The following is a 19,283-nucleotide window of genomic DNA, read 5'->3' as shown; positions in this document are numbered from 1 at the left end:
AGAAATTTTTATATTTCCACGTGAGGCCTTGAGAGGATACCATAATCCTTTAGCACACTTTTCTTCAATGAGATAACCTAAATACTCCATACACATGATGAATAGGTATGGAGACAAAGGATCTCCTTGCCTTATTCCCCTTGAAGGATTAAAGGCTTCAAGAGCACTACCATTCACCAACAGAGAAATAGATGTAGTCGAGATGCAACTCATAATGATCTTAATGAGATTGGGTGGAAAACGAAAAGCTTGGAGCAATTTATGAATAAAGCTCCACTCCAATCTATCATACGCTTTTTCAAGATCAACCTTCATTGCCATGTAGCCCTCTCTGCCCTTCATTCTGTCCATCGTATAAATTAATTCTTGGGCAATTAAAACATTATCCACTCCCCTTCTCCCCGGAACAAAAGCAGTCTGAATTGGGGAGATGAGATTATGAAGGAAAGGCCTAATCCTGGCTACTAACACCTTAGTAATGATTTTAGCCAAAGATTCAAGGTTATCACACTTAGGAATGAGCGTAATCAAAGTGGTGTTCAAGTATTCGGGAATAGTACCTAGTGTGAAGGCCTTTTTAACTTCATAGCAAACTGAGGCTTGCACATCTTGCCAAAAGTACTAAAAAAACACGGCATGCAACCTATTGGGTCCAGGGGCCTTAAAAGGTTTTAGGGTTCACAAGGCATCTTTGATCTCCACATCATCCACCTCTCTACCCATCCATCCTCTCTCCTCCTCAGAAAGAAAACAGCATGAGAATTTAGCAATAGGAGAATCCATTCGAGCCATACACATTTCAGTTGTATAAAGTTTGGAAAACCCAAGCTGGATGTGATCCTTAATTTTAGATTCATCATAGAGCCATTCACCATTTCCATCCATGATACAACTAATTTTATTTCTTTGTCTCCTGACCACTGTAGTAATATGGAAATACGAAGTGTTTTGATCCCCAAAAGTGGCCGCATTCAACCTAAATTTTAATGCCCAAAATTCCTCCTCTTGAAGCATAATCCCAGCATGCTCCTCAATCAAACATTTCTCCAATCTAAGAAGAGATTCACACGGATTGCAGGCTAACGCTTTCTAAACTCCACCCAATCTAGCTAACACTCTTCTTTTCCTTGCAAACAAATTCCCAAAAACTTCATAATTCCACTTCTTCACTCTAGTGGTAAACTCAGAAATAGTTGCCATAAGAGACCTATCCCCAGACCAAGCATCCTCAACCACCTTAGGAAATTGGGGATGGAGAAGCCACATGGTATGAAAATAGAAGGGCTTATTTACAACATTTGTTCTACTACCTATCACCTCAATTAAAACAGGACAATGATCTAAGAAAGTCCTAGGTAAATGGGTAACCGTAGCTTCAAGATATAACATTCTCCATCTAGGATTAGCAAAACATCTATCCAGCCTTTCAAGAATAAGGCTGGTAAGAGGCCTCTTATTAGTCCAAGTAAACTTTGGGCCAGCAAAGCCCAAATCCAAAAAGTTACAGTTATCTAAACAGTCTTTAAACTCCATGGCCCTATTTAAATTTATTTGGTTCCCTCCATATTTATCCTCATTGCTCAAAACTTCATTAAAATCACCAAGCATCAACCAGGGATGATTGTGGAGCTTAGCTATTTCTGAAAGGTTGGACCACACAAGTCTTCTTTCAGCCAAACGAGGGCTAGCATAAATAGTTGAAATAAACCAGGTCAAATTAGAACAACGTACCTTAACAGTAGCATGAATTTCTTGTTCCGTGGCTGGAAGAAGATCAATATCTGCTTCCTCCTTTTTCCAAAGCACCCAAAGGCCCCCAGCATAACTAATGGTCTTCGTCAAGATAAAACCATCAAATGGAAGGTCAGCAATAATCCTCTCAACCCTATCTCCACCCACTCTAGTTTCCGTGATCACTATAATTGCAGGATTATGGTTAATGGCAATTTCGAAAATCCTTCTTTTACAATCAAGGTTTAATGCACCCTTATAATTCCACATAAGAATATTCATTTGAGCAAACTGACCCAACAGAACTTCCACCGAATTAGGATTCATCATTGCAGCCTCCACCATGGACCAACCGAGTCTCCTCAGAAGGTCATTGGATGAATTCCACTCCGGCTTCCATATCATCAAATACTTGAGAATCCCCATTATATCCTCTCTGCACAAATCAACATATCGTAACTCTTGATCGGGACAAGAATCTGAATCAACTTCAACATAGGGTGGTTCCCCATGTGGGCTGAAGCCAATCCTCTAAAGTCCACAATCCTCTTCTCCTGGATGATCCACCTTGTTTCGTCGAAGTGAGGCATGACAGATGGCCTCCGCTGCCTGCTTAAAGTCTCCGCCTCCTCCCAAGATACTAGAGGAGTGTCTGTGATGAACCTCCATCAAGGATTGGGCGTTTGAGACCACGCCAGATGGTCCAGAGCAAGGTCCCCTATTCTGATGCTTGTAGGTGTTATAGGGAATAGATGCTTCCAAGCATTGCACAGCGTTGGATTGAACCACCCCGGTGTTTCTGTTGAAGCAGCTCTTATCTGAGCAACCATTTCGTCTGAAATCACCACTACTCTGCCCTTATGCCAAATTGCCCATCCTGACCGAGGAAGTGGCATCAATCCTAGAAATCTTGTTTCCATTTGAATCAACTTGAGAGCTAGGTGACGATGCTTGGTTACTCAAATTTTTGTTACCTGAAGACACAACATGGCGTTTCAAAGGTTTAGGGTCCGTTTGGTACATGTGTTTAAAAACTGAAAATTGTTGTTTAAAAATATTTGTGGAAATACGTGTGGGTAAAAAAGTGCATTGAAATATATGAAATGTTGTTTAAAAACTGAAAATGATTGTTTAAAAATACAAACCAAACACCCCTTTAGGGTTTTTAATCCCTAGATTCTTAGACGATCTTATTTTTGAGTTTTGAGGCAACTTCTTAAGAGGCGCCTCAGCTTTCTTGTTTTGTGTATCCATCATAGTGATTGCTTGGCCCACCTGGATAGACAGCATGTCATTTTCCACAGTATCCCCAGTCTCATTTTGGTTTGGACATGTCACCTCCTCACATGCCGGTTCATGCACTGTGTCTTCTAAAGCCTCAAAAGAAGATTTAGATGTTACATCATCCTCCACTAAATGAGACTTAAACTTCCCCTTTTGCCCTTCTATAGCCGAATTACCCTTGCCAACTGTGGGTCCTCATCTATTACAAAAAGCACTTCGTTTACTTGTGACCAGCATCCAAGGCCCATAGTTGGGACTTGGTTGAGATTCTTGACTAGATTCCTGAACTCTAACAGCTTCATCACCCTCACCACTCTTTTCACTTTGCTTAATACTATAACATCATCTTTCCTGTGTATGACCAAGTCGGCCACAACTAAAGCATAGCGCAGAAATGCCCTCATACAACACAGCTTGCCTACACTTCCCAATTCTTACCTACACACAAAGCCTTGCATAACTACCCCTTGACCCAGAGGTAGTATAAGAATCTATACACAGCACTGGTCCATTGGCACTACCAATATCTTTAAGGACTGCTCTGTCATAGAACTCAATAGGAAGCTCAAGAAACCTGATCCAAACAGCCACAGAATTCAGCTTAGCTTCAGAAGCTTTAAAATATGGTTTCCATGGTCTAATAGCCAAAAAATGGCCACCAATAAACCAAGGGCCCCCTTTCAACACCTTATCATAATCATCCACACAATCAAACCGTATCAGGAAAAAGTCCTTCCCCAAATCCACACAATCCATTTTTGCCACAGACTTCCACAACTCGTTGATTTTAAAAGAAAGGTAGTTAAATCATACAGTCCTAACAAAAACTTTTACTATCAACACCTTAGACCAGGGTTCTCTGATGCGTGACATAGTCTCCCTAGAAATATTAACATCAACCATACCTTCGATTAGGGGCTCCAAATCAGGCTATGCTTCTTCCTCCTCTTCTCTGGCTATATCAAACTTAAAAGCATGTTCATAAGCACTTGGAATCTCCCCCAATAATGTATCCTTATAGATAACTGGCACGCGATGCTGAAAAGCTTGCCTCACCCTTGTATTTTCTTTAAATCTTTTAACACTACATGAGCGTTTGGTTTCAGCTGAAACCAACGTTCACGTTTTCATTTCACGTTTCCGTCTTTTTTTTTTTTTTTCAGCGCATGAACAGTAAATTTATTGTACAGAGACAAAAATTATTGTTCATATACTGTAGCAGTACTGTTCACGTACTGTAACAATACTGTTCACATACTATAGCAGCACTGTTTACGTATTAAAAATATTAAAAATGAGTCCCACGATACTTTTCACACATTTAAAAATTATTTTACTATAGTGTTTTCAGTTTTCAGTTACCGTAACAATAAGTTCAATCCAAACGGAACTTACGTCCTAACTTGTCATCCTCTTCTTTTGAGCCGGGAGGATCAAAGGTATACTCAACTTCCATCACTTTCCTCTTCTCTGATCACTCTATACTGTTCACGTTCTCTCGTCACTGTTCACTCTTCTCGCGTTCTCCAGAAGCTTATCGTGAAGAAGAAACGTTGTACTTTCCTCCCTTATTATTGTCCTCTCTGTTCATCTTAAGTTTCCCTATGAAACAAAATATTTGTTCACACTCACTGACTCACACCAGCAGTAGTATCACCCCACTGCAAAACCAACCAACATTCTCATTTACCAAAGTCACAGCAACCGCAAGGTCCGCAACTCCTCTCTTCCTCCACCTCCAAAAAAAAAGGGAAATGACGGAGTTGGCCTTTTCCGTAGCAGAAAAAGTTATCGAGAAGCTAGGCTCCCTTGCTTCCCAAGAGATTTCCTTGACACGGAACATTGCAAGCGATTTGAAAGAGCTTCAGGATACCATGTCCACCGTCCAAGCCGTGCTGCTGGATGCTGAGGAGAAGCAAGCAACAAACCACCTGCTGAGCGTTTGGCTGGAGCGACTCAAAGTTGTCTTTCATGATGCCATGGATGTGCTGGATGAATTCGAGTTTGAAGATCTACGGAGGCAAGTGGTGAAAAAATATGGAAGCACTGGCAGAAAGGTATGTTGTTTCTTTTCATCTTCTAACTCGCTTGCCTTCCGTAATACAATGGGTCATAGAGTCAAGGGGATCAGAGAGAGGCTAGATTTGATAGCAATTAGAAAAGGATAGAGATCAATTTCAGCTTGAGATGCGACTCGATGATAATCGTATTGTGCACAGGGAGACCCACTCCTTTGTTCGTGATCGTGATGTTATTGGGAGGGCTGATGACAAGCAAAAGATCATAGATCTTTTGAAGCTCCCAAATGATTATGATAACATTTATGTGATTTCTATTGTGGGAATCGGAGGTCTGGGCAAGACTACACTTGCTCAATGGGTGTATAATGATGAATGGGTAGCTAAAAACTTTGACCCCAAAATGTGGGTGTGTGTCTCAGAAGACTTCAACGTTTTAAAATTGGCAAAAGAATTGCTTAAATTGGCAGGTGGTGGGATTAGTGAAAACATGAGCCTGGATGAAGTGCAAGCTAGATTACGAAGTATTTTAAATGAAAAAAAGGATTCTTTATTGTTTTGGATGATGTCTGGAACGAGGATCGTGACAAATGGATTGACCTTAAGAATTTGTTAATAGGAGGCCGAGGAAGTAAAATTCTTGTCACTACACGTAGCCCCAAAGTTGCCTTAGTGATGGCTCCTGGACCAATCCATGACATAAAAGGTCTTCCAGAAAATGATAGTTTGTTATTGTTCTTAGGATGCGCATTCAGGGAAAGAGAGCATGAACAATATCCAAATCTAGTAAAGATTGGAAAGGAAATTGTGAAAAAATGCGAAGGTGTTCCTTTGGCTGTGAAGACTTTAGGGAGCTTACTTTATTCTAAAACCGAGGAGCATGATTGGATTTCTATAAGGGAAAATGATATATGGAAATTAGAGCAAAAAGAAAACGACATTTTACCTGCATTAAGATTGAGTTACAATAAATTGTCATCATACTTAAAAAAATGTTTTGCTTATTGCTCATTATATCCAAAGGGTTTTAGATATAATAATGAGGACTTAATTCTGTGTTGGATGGCAAATGGGCTCCTCAAAAAGCCCAACAACAGTACTGAAGAGTTGGAAGATATTGGAGAACAATATTTAAAAGAGTTGTTATCAAGATCTTTCTTTCAAGAAGTTGAAGGTGAAGGCAAAATTGTTTGGTCATTTAAAATGCATGATTTGTTACATGATCTTTCGTTATATGTTGCACAAAATGATTATTGCTTAATTGAAGACATTAATCACACCAACAAATTTGAAAAGGCTAGACATGTTTCAATTTTGGACCATAAGTTGAGTGTTGATGCAGGGCCATTTTGGCCCATTAGCATTAATTTTTGAAATATTTTGGTCCGAAACACTGTTTAGGAAATAAATAGGTAAGTACCACCTTTGGTAGTACTCGAGCTTGGTGAGCTCGAGTACCCCATTTTTCTGTTCCAACGTGGCACCTGACGTTGGAACAGAAAAATTTAAAAAATAAACTTGGTACCCGAGCTCCTGAGGCTCGAGTACTGCTCACCCACATTGTCTCCCTATTACCCCACAGTTAAACCATATGTTCCCAGAGCTTAAACCATCTGTTACCCAGAGCAAAACATACCCACAAACCAAACCTCTCAATCTCGCTATCTCCCTCTCAATCTAAAGCTATTTCCACACAAATACTCTCATTCTGCCTCTCAATCTCGCAAATACTCTCATTCTCCCTCTCAATCTCGCGATCTGCTTCATTCTCCGTCTCCGTCTCGGTCTCGGTCTCCCTCTCACAAGGTATGTCTCGCTCAGCTTGCATGTTCAGCTTGTGGGTATTTTTGTTTGTAAATTTGTTATTTTTATGCATAGTTTGATTCTGGGTTTTGATCAAATTAGTTAGTTAGTTAATTTATATTTTTCGGTGATTACTAGAATGTTGGTCTGGTTGTGCTTGTCTTTTGGGTTCAATTCTGGATTCACTCATGAAAGGTTCTGTCCATGAAAGTCAGCAAATAATGAGGCCTACGGATTGAAACCCCAAATTCTACCTCAATAATTTAAAGATATAGGAATGATACCAATCTAGATATCGACATGGATGTTTCATTCAGATATGGACCAAACATAAAATTAAAAATTAAAAATTAAAAATTAAAAAGGATATTTTAATTTGGGACAAAATTTAGGCAAAAATAAGTTTTGTACATTAGGTTCCCCAAATAAATACAAACACATGGTTGCATTGACCAATGAAACACAAACAATATTATATTTCCAAAGACAAGTAACTTCAATGCAGCTGTGTTTGAACATAATTGGGAAACATATATTGCACCTAAGCACCTAAGATATTGTGCATAAACTTTACCCTTTTATTTGATTTAGTTTAACCACACATGAAATATAGAAGAAGAACAACAACAAAAACAAGAAATAAAAATCATAAGAATTTAGGTCTCCAAAGTTGTGCTGAGAATCGTCAGGCTGCCAATGTTGATAGGAGGAAGTGCCTTTCATGTTATAGTAGATAGATCACACTAATTTGAAGAAAAGCAGATCTTTGATCTTTATTGTGACCCTGTTAATGATTCTTAAACAAAAAGAGAAGTTTCATATCAAGATGATTTGATACATAGCTTCATAATCTAAAAGGAAAATTTCAGTTTGAAATAATATATAAAACATCATTATACCATTAATTTTTCTATATATTGGTAATTTACACACACACCTTGTATGGGTCTTGAACCCACAACCACACCCCCTACCTTGCTCTTACAAGGGAAGAAGCCATTCGAGCCAGAGCTCATTAGCTCTAATATCATTATATCATCACTGATATCTAGAAGCCTTTTACTGAACAATCGAACATAAAAACTATCCTAAAACCAGATAAAGTGCGAGCCCACAACAAAAATAGAATTAAACATAGTCCTCTTTACAAGAATGTATAATAAGCACCTTCTTCATGCGGGTCTTGATTTCAGATTTGCGGGATTTGTTGTAGATGCGCCTTTTCTCAGCTTGACGAGCCCTCTTTGCAGCTGAGTCTGCTTTCTTAGTTGGAGCCGCCTCACACACTGATTTATTTTGGCAGCTGGAATTGTTTTGAGACTGAAGTTCAGTTTGTCCTGAATCTTTTGGACCAGTGATTGAAATTTCAGTCTCTTTCATTGATTTAGTACTGAAGCCACCATTAGTCATGAAGTAAGGCTGTTGTTTAATAGAATTCATTTCCTCACATATTCTTCGCTGCTTTGCACCCAAACTAAGGTAGGCATGCTCATTTTGTTCCAATGGCCTTTTCGGAAATGATTCTTGACACATCACACCCTCTAATTCTCTCACATCAAGTAGAAGAACCAGTGTATTTAACTCTACTTGATTGCAGTAAAAAGAAACAAGATGGCCGTAAGTCATTTAAGACAACTCCTTGAGAGTGTGCAAAATCCACTAACTCCACAATCTGCCTGAATATAAGCACACTTTCAGCTTTGTTTAGTTTACTATGCCCAGGTTTAAGCCAATCCCTTAGGCTGATCCCATCATTGAACCGTTCAGGACCAGACCTATCAATTCTATGTGTGCAAGACTGACCATTGTTGGCACTTAATTTTATAATGAGAAATATATAATACAAATCCATAAAACATATTTTGTAGCATTGCTGGTTCCAACTTCCAAACATTTTTTTTTTTTCAAAAATTCTTGCAATTGGATTTGAAGTTTAGACCAAGGTTTTCAGACCCGGACCGTTCATTGAACCGTAAAAGGAAGAGGTTCAAGGTTTTTAAGGTTGAACCGAGGTTGAACCGAGGTCGAACCGTGATGACGTCATAATTAATTTAATAATTATTTAAAATATAAATTAATTAATTAAACTTAAAAGAGGAGTATTCTTAATATATATATATATATATATATATATTTTTGGTTAACTGTGGACTTATTATCAAAAAAAGTGTATTGATTTTCTATTTTTATATTTTTTAGATAAACGTGGCACTCTAATTTAAAAAAAAAAAAAAAAAAAAAAAAAAAAAAAAAGTTTAATGAAAAAGAAAACAAAACGTGGCATTACCTCCACCTACCCCCACTTTCTTTTAATGCCCACCTACCTCCACTTTCTTTTATTCTTATCTGATTACTTCATTCTTCTCTCCTTTTCAATTTTCAGTCTTTTCTTTTCTCTTCGTCAATTTCTAAGCTTAACTCTGCTCTCTCTTTTGCAGATACGGAAGAAGCATCAACGGCGACGCTAAGATGTAATCTACCAAGAAAATATTACCTTCTGTGTTGGGGGCATAAGTAGGATTTCTTTCTAGTAATTTATTAAGAATGTTTTTCTCTTTTTTCCCTTAATTTTATTTTTATATATGGGTCGGTTTTGAAAATCAGCTCCGACTGTGTCACTGCACCGGCGTCGGAAAGGTCATCAAGTTCCGTTCGTTGGCATCGGTTCGTTCAGTCGGCCCAAAGCTCGGTATGGTTTGGTCGATGAGGATCCGTTTTTCTGTGTGTGTGTGTGTGTTTTTTTTTTTTTTTAAAGGTTCAGATCAAAGGGAAGAAGTAGAGAACCGTGAGAAGCAGTCTGATCACGGTTCTCAAAACCGTGAGGTCTGACCGCGGTTCACACGGGTCCCTATTTTTTTCCCGTTGAACGGTTTTTGAAGCTTAAAGAACCGCAAAAAGGAGCGGTTCGAGGTTTTTCCGGTCGGACCGTACGGTCCGGTCCGGGTTTGAAAACCATGGTTTAGACTTAAAATATGGGTTTCTTCAAGTTTCTGTAAGACTTCTTCCATGTTTGGTCTTTCTTGTTCATTTGGAGTAGTACATTGAACAGCTATCGATAATACATTTTGAAATTCAGTTACAATATAAGCCCCACTTAAGCATGGATCTGCCATGGCATTTATGCTTCCTCCTTTCATTATTGCATTCCTTGCCTGTATCAGTGACAATTGACAATAGAAATATATTCAGCTAATCCACTGGAATTTACCATCTTAGGTGAAAAAACTACTTATAAAATAGTAACATGCTAAACTATATGGGAGACAACATGTTAAATAGAGCATACCTCTTTAAACAGAGATTCTGGCTTTCTTCCTGTCAAAAGTTGAAGTAGCACAACCCCAAAATTGAAAACATCATTTGTAGTGGTTTCCATCCTTTCAGTCTTTAACTTGTAGTTTGATAAGATGGGTCTAAAATCTTAGGCTCTAGTTTCTCAGTCAGTAATATATTTGCTAACTGAGACATATTGGAGTATTAGTTATTAGCACCATTACACTTAATATTAGCTATAGGTGAAATTAATTAATTTTACCTTTTTGTGACTCTACCTTTTAGGATTACCTTAAGGTATAGTTTTGTTCTTAAATTAGAAATAGATACTCAAACAATTAACATAGTATTGAAGTCATACATGCATGTACTTAGTTCGTTTTTGTCTTTGTTTTTGTTCCCCTTCTGTTGAGATCTTAGTCCACCATTTGATGTCATAGACTCACAGCCAGACAATATATGCAACTAGAGCTCAAATTTCAAGTTGGAAGAATTTCATAGGTTTTTCTTTCTTTTTGAAACTAACATATGGAAATCTGTTATTCTCTTCTTTATACAACGGTGAACTTCTAATAATCCTTAAAACTTTAGAGTTAATACTCTCAAGTCTCATTCTTTTCAAGTCTAAAGCAGCAAGTTAACCATGTGAAGAGGAAAGCTTGTAACTTGTTGGTTGAATTTGCACTTATAAAAATAAGAAGCAACATTTGTGATCGTTTTGGTCTTGTATGGTTCTCCATGATTTGTACTTTGTAGTTTCCCTCCCCATGTATTGATCTTTCCAACATTGTTCAATACGCATATCATGGAAGATGTTATTCTTTTTGCTAAATATAGTTAAGGAAGACAAGGCTCACACCTCAGTCCATACTTGTGGTGCTATTATTTCATAATTGCTGGAATTTTATTGTTTCTTCATTTTCTATTTGATTTTGTTTTCTTTCATTCTTTCTGCTGCTTCTTTCTGTTCAAGAATGGCAGTGGCTTTTGTCTCCAATATTTTTTTCAGCATACTGGGTTAATGCAAATGTGAATATGCAAGTTTATTTGAATATTTTAGATTTATTAAAAAGAGAATTTATGCAATTTGTATTGTGAAGAATGTTATTGCACCACACAATCGCGTACTCAAATTTTTTTTGTAATTCATTTTATTCAAGTCAATAAGCCATTGAAACTCTATATTTGAGAAGAAAATTGAACTACCCATGATGCGCTTACATTTTTGGCATTTTTTGGGTGTGATTGGTATGTAAATAACCCAAATGGCGAAAAGTGACAGCATCAAAATTTATTTCAAGATTTTGTACTAATTAAATCAATTAAAATTTATTAATGACTGCAATCTCTTATTCTTTAAGGAAACTGATATGGTTTTGAGAATACTGATTGCCAATGTGAACGGGAACTTGGTATTGTGGTCCAAATGTATATCTTTCCAATGTTACTCGGAAAATTATAATTGTATCCCGGACCCATGAGCTGCACAAATCTTTTCACGCACTCATGCACATGCACACATTGCAAGATAAAAAGTTCTGTCTCATGTTAAAAAATAGTGAATTTAATTATTATTTTAACACGTTTTTATGTTATTTATAATTTATTTTAGTAGTGTAGAGATAAGTTTCAATTGTAGAAACACATGCTTTGATACTATGTTAATTTATCAAAAGAAATGTTAATTTGTTAAATGAATCAATTGTCGAAACACATGCTTTGATAACTAACTTTTCTAAAATAATTTATTAAATCAGTGAAAGGCTGTATTAGATGAATAATGTTGCCATTTTCAGACAAATTTGTTTATAATTAAAAATAAATAAATAAGACTGTCTTGATGTTGTTTCCAAATGCCAGATATGGACCCACATGAAGCTATACAGACTTTGTTGACGAGGCAGGATGAGCATCGTTCAAGTTTGCTTTGGGATGCTCATTTGGAAGGCGAGGTATGCACTTGTTCAATATATGTAGTCGAAAGATGGGCGGAATTTAACTTTGAAGCGTACTTATTATGTGGTACTGTAATTATTATTAATACTACGCTGCTCTATTTGTAGGAAGCGCCAGGTGTATTGACTTGTCGTCACCGAGACAAAGGTCTGCTTGAAGGAGGGGTAGATGGGTTAGATCCACGAATTCTCGCTTATATCACTGATGCGGGGTTAGATGGGCTGCTTCGGGTCCCACATATGGACATTGACCACACATTGATCACAGCGTTGGTGGAGAGATGGCGGCCGGAGACACACTCATTTCACTTGCCCCACGATGAGATGACCATCACACTACAAGATATGGAGGTTATAATGGGGGTACCTGTAGATGGCTTGCCGTTGGTGGAAACTATACCCTCGACGGGCAGTTGGCGTGACGTCTGCCATAGATTGCTAGGGTACCAACCGCCAGATAGACAACTTGGAAAAAAAAAGAACACTGGAGTGCTGGAAGGGGCGAGCATAAAAGCCAAATGGCTTAAGGATCAGTTTCGCAACCCTCTCCCGGTTGACGCCCCTGAGGCGCTTGTGCAGAAGTATGCTCGTTTTTACATATTGGAGTTGTTAGGTGGTACGCTATTTATGGATAAGTCTGGAGAACGGATCTCAATTAGGTATTTGCAATATTTCGATCCAATCAGCAACGGAAAGAAGTATAGTTGGGGTAATGCAGCACTAAGTTGGCTCTATAGACACCTTTGTAAGGCATCAGAGAAGACAGCCAAGCAGATTGGGGGTGCACTACTATTGGTGCAGTTGTGGGCGTGGGCGAGGTTTCCCCACATATGTCCTGTGATGAGGCATCCACACCAGGCACTGCCTCCAGGTCCACTTGCTGTCAGGTATGTAGCATCTTAGATAGTTACCGTTTTACATTTCTTCATTAACTTTGTTCACATGGGAATTATGTAAGTAACTAATATGAAGGTTATGTCTATGTTGTTTGCTAGATGGAAAGGGGCTAAGATAACAACTGAACATTCGATGCACGTCCTACGTGCCTATCGTGTGTCGCTTACTTCACTACGGCCAAATCAGGTATCGTGTCTTACAAGGGGGAACCGCTTTGGCATGTAGTTTTTGTACTTACAATTCACTTTGGAGTAAATAAACATTCTTAATTTCAGAGTTACATGTATTGTTCACATTCGTTACACATTTTTTCTAATTATATTGTTAATATGGTTGTTTGCATCCGTTGAATCATTGCAGATTGTTTGGGAGCCGTACAGAAATTATTTGCGTTCTCTACCCACATATTGTACGGCAGGCCAACACATATGGAGGTCTATTGTGCCGCTCATACATTTTTGGGTGGTTGAAGGCCATCATCCCGAACGTGTTCTCCGACAGTTTGGGATGAAGCAAGGCATACCAGAAGATGTTGATACTTCAATTGAACTGCACAAGATCACCCTCCAGGGCAAGCACCAAGAAGATTGGGCCCAAATACATGCCCCGCATATTGCTAAATGGGCTACGCACGCCACAATTGCCGATGCACCGGCCTTTCACAGGGAGATGAACTACAATGACGAGTATATGGTTTGGTTTCGTCCCCGCACTGTTCACCATATTACAAAAGAGACTTCGTACTGGGACACTTTGGTAAATTTACAAAGACTGTTTCGTTATAAATGTACTTTGCTTCGCATAGTTTAGTTAAACCTACTAACATTACTCTTGTATATTTCTGACAGGTTGAATCGCAGTTGCGCATTATAATGAAGTGCGAACCAGGGTCTGAGATCTACACCGACTGTATTAATGCCTTGCAAGCTGTTGAAGAGATCGGTCGGTTATCCTTGGACCATGCACGTGACGTGGGCAACACAAGTGAACCAGTTGTACGACGTGGTCGGCAAGCAGGTGGACGTCAAGGGCGTGGAGGCCGTCAATCTAGCCAGCGTCATACATCTGGTCGGCCTCCTACATCTGGTCAGCGTCACACACCCGTGCCCACATCTAGTCGACGTCCCACATCTGCTCAGCGTCCTACATCTGGTTCGCGTCACACACCCGTGCCCACATCTAGTCGGCGTCACACACCCGTACCTCACACACCCGTGCCCACATCTAGTCGGCGTCACACACCCGTGCCCACATCTACTCGGCGCCACACACCCGTGCATAACCACACCATGGAGGAAGCAAGTCAGACAACAGATGAGATGTGGGACGACACTGCTTATGACGTAGGCTCCATGGCACTCGATGATGCGGGTCCATCCCATACGTTTGCCCATAGAGACACATTTGGGTCCCCATCCATAAGGAGCGATGGTACTTGCCCACCCACATCTCCTAGTATATCTCCGTTGCCCACCACCCGTACGTCTCCCCCACTGACTGCCGACCTTGCTCCCGCAGTTGTACATGGTAGAGATGAGATGAGGTTCATGCCCACTCCTGGGCGACCCACCCCTGTTGCTGTCCCCCCTGAATTTGTGCATACCGAGTTCATCCAGACACAGATACCCACCCCCCCACCAGAGCCTTTGCACATCGAGGATCGGCCACGAAGGCCGCAACGCACACGGACACATCCTCCTGAATGTGGGACTGGACATGGTACTATAGTTTGATTCTATACCGATTACATATACATCGCTTTATAGTTAAATCATTTGCATATTAATATTTGCTTGTGTTGTGTTCTTGTTGTGTTCTTTTCAGGCAAGGTGAGACCAGTCAAAGAACCGGTGAGGAGAAGAAAACGAGAATGATTCAAGAATGGGCAAGAATTTGTGCTACTTTGGGTTCGTAATGGTGTAGGATCTTTTTGTCATGTATAGGATCTTCTTGTTCTTTGGTGATATATATATAGTAGCACATATATTTTGGCAATGAACATGAACATTTGGGCTTACAATCTGATATATTTTTTGTTCGTAACTTGCAAAATTCTGCCAATGAACTTCAGAAATTTCCATTTGAGATCTATAGAATAACTTATGTAAATTATGTTTCAGTTGCACAACTGTTTTTTTTTTTTTTTCTAGTAAATTTAGGAGAAGGTGGTATTTGGCCAAAAGGTAGTCATGTCTACATTAAAAACTGAGATACACTTGAGCTCAAGGAAAAAACCCCTTCATATAACATTCTTTTTGGATTGATTCATTTGCCATATTAAATTTTGTCATTGATTTGAGCCTAAATTGTGAGGGGCAGGACTTGTCATTGATTTGAGTTCCATTGTGATGCTTGTGGCTGACTCTCGATTGAGATTCATTATTGTGCAATATTTGAATTTCTATGTGTGTGTGTGTATTTCGCAGGTTGAATTTGACAGGTTTTATATGTATGTGTGGATCAGAAAAATTGGGAGGTTCTATATGTGTGTGTATGTATTTGGCAAGTTGAATTTGATGGGTTCTATATGTGTGTGTGTGTATTTGGTAGGTTGTTTGGAATAGTTGTTGAATTTGACAAAATAAAATAAAAGTTTGTTGGAAAGAAATGATAAAGGCCAGGGAAAGATATATGTGTGTGTATGTATTTGGAAAGAATGTTTCCTCAGTTATCTAAAGTTGCTCATGTTATGGAATTGAACAACTGTGGAGTGAGAACAACTTGTAGAAGTTGGCTCCAGCCATTCAAAGGTATATATCAAAATTTTTGCAAACTATGTGCCCTTCCAGTTTGTCCTAACATTTTAAACATCTTTTAATGATGATGTGATATGTCTATTTGTGCAGCTTACTTTCAGCGTGGTTCACCTATATATTCTGCCAAATCTGTGAGATTTCGAATGGGTCATCCAAAAAGCCCTAATGATTTAGGGAGTCATCTTCTGTGTGACTGTCACATTACCTTCTGCTGATGCCCGAATGCCCTTTTGAGTTTTCGTTTTGGGGTTTGATGGGGTTGCTTTAGTAAGAGAGAGTGTTAATGGGAAGGTTGTGAATTGGCTTGGTCTGTTGTTGCCAGCTGCACAAAGCTTAGCTTGGTTTGTGTTGAGCTTTTCAGCTCTGCATTGTAAATTCAAGGCGTCTGAGAAATTCCCATTGTTGTTGAGGGTGTGGTGGTTTTTTTCCTTTTTGATTTGTCTGTGCACTCTATATATTGATGGAAGACAATTCTCAGTAGAAGGTTCAAAGCACCTGTGTTCTCATGTTGTGGCAAATTTTGCTGTGACTCCAGTTCTTGCTTTCCTTTGTGTTGTTGCATAGATTCTTAATGAATGTTTTCAGTCCCTTTTTTTTTAAAAAAAAGGCAGATTGGTACCCAAGTTTAGTGAACTCGAGTACCAATCTCCGTCGGGAAAAAATTTAAACCAAAAAAAATTCAAGGTACGAATATGCCTGTTTTTTGAAATTAGGCAGATTGGTACCCGAGCTATAGGCAGATTGGTACCCGAGCCTAGCAAGCTCGGGTACCAAAAAAAATCCAAGGTACGAATATGCCTTTTTTTGAAATTAGGCAGCTTGGTACCCGAGCCCAGGAAGCTCGGGTACCAAAAAATTAAACCAAAAAAAATCCAAGGTACGAATATGCCTGTTTTTTGATATTAGGCAGCTTCGTACCCGAGCCCAGGAAGCTCGGGTACCAAAAAATTAAGCCAAAAAAAATATCCAAGGTATGCCTTTTTTTGAAATTAGGCAGATTGGTACCCGAGCTTAGGAACCTCGGGTACCAATCTGCCTAATTTGAACTTTATGTTGGGCTACTATGATGAAGTTAGGCAGATTGGTACCAGAGTTTCCTGGACTCGGGTACCAATCTACATGACATCAACATTACGCTGGGCCACTCCTTTTGATTTCGAAGTTATGCACACTGGAGGGCTCAATTAAGTCCATGATTTTTCCAATACTACTACTGCGTCTTTGCCAGCATGATTTCAGCTTAAGAGAGTGAACATGCATTTAGGTACAACAAAAGCACCTTTTACTGATACAAAATCGATAAATTTAAGGGTCTGTAATGTACTTCTCTTTTAGCTGCTACCAAAACTAAAAATGATAATGCTAGCTCATATGGCCAATGGGAAACATGTACACATAAACAAAAGCTCCAAAAGAAAACACTACTCTATGCAAAAGACTGACCAAAGAAGGATGCATATACAACAGTACAAGTATCCATCTTCTGTTTATATAGGCACCTTCCCCCATCACAAAAGCAACTCCACTAACTGAAGCTCTAGAGCAAAATGGATCCTTCAGCAGGTATGTTGAGAGAGCCAACACAGTCAATTTGAAGCATAGGGTCATTCATCATTGTAATGGCCAAGTTGATAGTTGATTCATCAGGCACAAGGAAGTTCTCTAACTCTGCTTCCAAAGTCACATGGTAGTCACCATCCAGGCAAGTTTCATGAGTCTTTGTATTTTGCAGGTTCTGGCAATCCTTGAAGGCAGCCATTTCTTTCATTTTTCCCTTTCTTTGAAGGCAGCCATTTCTTTCACTCTCTACCTTTCTTTCTTACTTTCCTTATTATATGGCTGCAAGAATATGGAAAAGATAGTGAGATTCGGGGACATACACAGACACAATACTAACACTCGTAAGTCATATAAATTAACAAAAAATATAACATTCCTCCTTCCTGAAGTTGTGATATACAGGTGGTGTTTGGGAGAGTAGTTTGAGTTATGTTGTTTGGGTGTTTTTGATATATGTGTGGGTGAAAATGCGTGTGAAAATATGCGTAATGTTGTTTAAAATGTGTAGTTTTGTGTTTGAGATGGCTTGCCAAACAGGCCCGCAGTCATTAGACCCTGTTGACCACCTGGACATTTCTTTGTCTCTTTGTTTTTGGATGGCGTCTGTGGGGATAGTTTTGGATCTGCAGTTCTAGGACCTGCTAAAATTTGCAAACCCAATTAAACTACCCATATCATTTCACATAAGAATTCTACTGGGGATAGCTACAAATTTCTTCTCTGCACACTCTTTGGAAAACAATCAGCTCCTATGAACCAAGTCCAACCTTAGAATAGTCCATATTTTAACACAGTTTCAATTACATTACTTTCAACTAGTTGAGTTTTGGGTAGGACCATTTAAGAACAATGATGAGAAAACATTGGGGAAATAACCCACGTTCCATTTACCAAGTTTAAGTTTATATTCATGGGATGAATTTAGGCTTTACCTATTGACTAAGTAAGGAGGAAAAAATTTCAGGGTCAGCTTAGAACTTGATTACAATGCGGTTGTTCTTTATATCTTAAGTAAACAAATAATTTTCCACAATCGACCAATTAAAGGGGTAAACCATGACTAAAGACTGAAGGTTTTTTTTTTTTTTTTTTTTTTTTTTTTTTTTTTTTTTTTTTTTTTTTTTTTTCAGCTGATCACTTCATGGCAAATTTTCTCCAATTTCTGAGCCTTAAAAGATTACCACTTTCCAGTAAAACTCTGCATAATTCACCTAACAACGGGCAGAGCAATACAGGGGATCCAAATACATAGAAAACCTCAAAAAAATTTCATAACTAAAAAGGAAGCACGCAAGAATCATGATTCGAAGCCAAAAAAAATTCATAAGAACCTAGGCTAACGAATAAAAAACCACAATCAGATTTTTTTTAGGGTTTGAACCTACCACTTAAAAATCCAATCAAAAACCATGAAATTACCAAAAAACGGAAAATCCATAACAAATCAACGAAACCCATACCAATATGAACAGATTGATATCCAAAAAATAACCCAAACCCATCAAAAGTTCGAAATCCAAAATTTGGGGAAATAACAAATCATAAAACAAACCTTGAAGTTGGGTGCGGTGGCGGTAGCTCCAGAAACGGCGTGTGCAGCGGCATATGTGGCGGGGTGGAGTGCCGGCGAGGAGAGGAGGAGATGGATTTGGGGTATAGGCGTTTAGTTCTTTAGGTCTGAGAGAATATTGTGCATTCGTGTTTGAGGATTGTAGGTTTAATTGAGTTTTGATTGTGTGTGCTAGAGTGTATTGATTTTCCATTAAAATTGTGACGTGGCTTTTATTCATTGGTGGCGTAAAATAGAACTTTTCCGCCAGCTCCTGACTGAAGTTAAGCTCATAGAAATTAGGCAGAGGTACCCGAGCCCAAGAAACTCGGGTACCAATCTGCCTAAATTCAAAATTACGCTGGCCCAGTTTCCTGTAGCTGGGGGCATTTTGTAATTAGGCAGATTGGTACCCGAGTTTCCTGGGCTCGGGTACCTCTGCCTAACACCAAACCTG

General features: G+C 38.9%; 3 protein-coding genes and 2 long non-coding RNA genes across 5 annotated transcripts; 3 read left to right on the top strand and 2 right to left on the bottom strand.

Moving 5' to 3' along the window:
- Window positions 1-678: 678 nt before the first annotated feature.
- On the bottom strand, window positions 679-2,157 carry LOC126691496 (uncharacterized). The gene is made up of 2 exons (XM_050386532.1): window positions 1,136-2,157; window positions 679-1,051 (listed from the first exon to the last, which is right to left on the bottom strand). The coding sequence occupies exons 1-2, from the start codon at window positions 2,155-2,157 to the stop codon at window positions 679-681; spliced, it is 1,395 nt and encodes a 464-aa protein (XP_050242489.1).
- Window positions 2,158-4,769: 2,612 nt separating this feature from the next.
- Window positions 4,770-6,407, top strand: LOC126691495 (disease resistance protein RGA2-like). The gene is made up of 3 exons (XM_050386531.1): window positions 4,770-5,072; window positions 5,197-5,557; window positions 5,776-6,407. The coding sequence occupies exons 1-3, from the start codon at window positions 4,770-4,772 to the stop codon at window positions 6,405-6,407; spliced, it is 1,296 nt and encodes a 431-aa protein (XP_050242488.1).
- Window positions 4,939-15,046, top strand: LOC126693632 (protein MAINTENANCE OF MERISTEMS-like). The gene is made up of 7 exons (XM_050389685.1): window positions 4,939-5,072; window positions 11,970-12,061; window positions 12,173-12,951; window positions 13,060-13,147; window positions 13,322-13,717; window positions 13,810-14,680; window positions 14,786-15,046. Exons 2-7 carry the CDS (start codon window positions 11,972-11,974, stop codon window positions 14,833-14,835), a joined length of 2,274 nt encoding a protein of 757 aa, XP_050245642.1. The 5' UTR covers window positions 4,939-5,072; window positions 11,970-11,971; the 3' UTR covers window positions 14,836-15,046.
- A 440-nt stretch (window positions 15,047-15,486) lies between these two features.
- LOC126693651 (uncharacterized) lies at window positions 15,487-16,235 on the top strand. Its single transcript, XR_007645453.1, has 2 exons — window positions 15,487-15,711; window positions 15,808-16,235. It is a non-coding gene; the product is annotated as an uncharacterized LOC126693651 (long non-coding RNA).
- Window positions 16,236-16,976: 741 nt separating this feature from the next.
- LOC126693646 (uncharacterized) lies at window positions 16,977-19,180 on the bottom strand. The gene is made up of 2 exons (XR_007645447.1): window positions 18,830-19,180; window positions 16,977-17,556 (listed from the first exon to the last, which is right to left on the bottom strand). It is a non-coding gene; the product is annotated as an uncharacterized LOC126693646 (long non-coding RNA).
- Window positions 19,181-19,283: the final 103 nt, after the last annotated feature.

This window comes from Quercus robur, chromosome 7, assembly GCF_932294415.1.
Source record: "Quercus robur chromosome 7, dhQueRobu3.1, whole genome shotgun sequence".
In the NCBI taxonomy this organism is placed as follows: domain Eukaryota; kingdom Viridiplantae; phylum Streptophyta; class Magnoliopsida; order Fagales; family Fagaceae; genus Quercus; species Quercus robur.
Note: the sequence above shows the minus strand (reverse complement) of the source record. Positions and strands in the feature narration are given on the sequence as shown.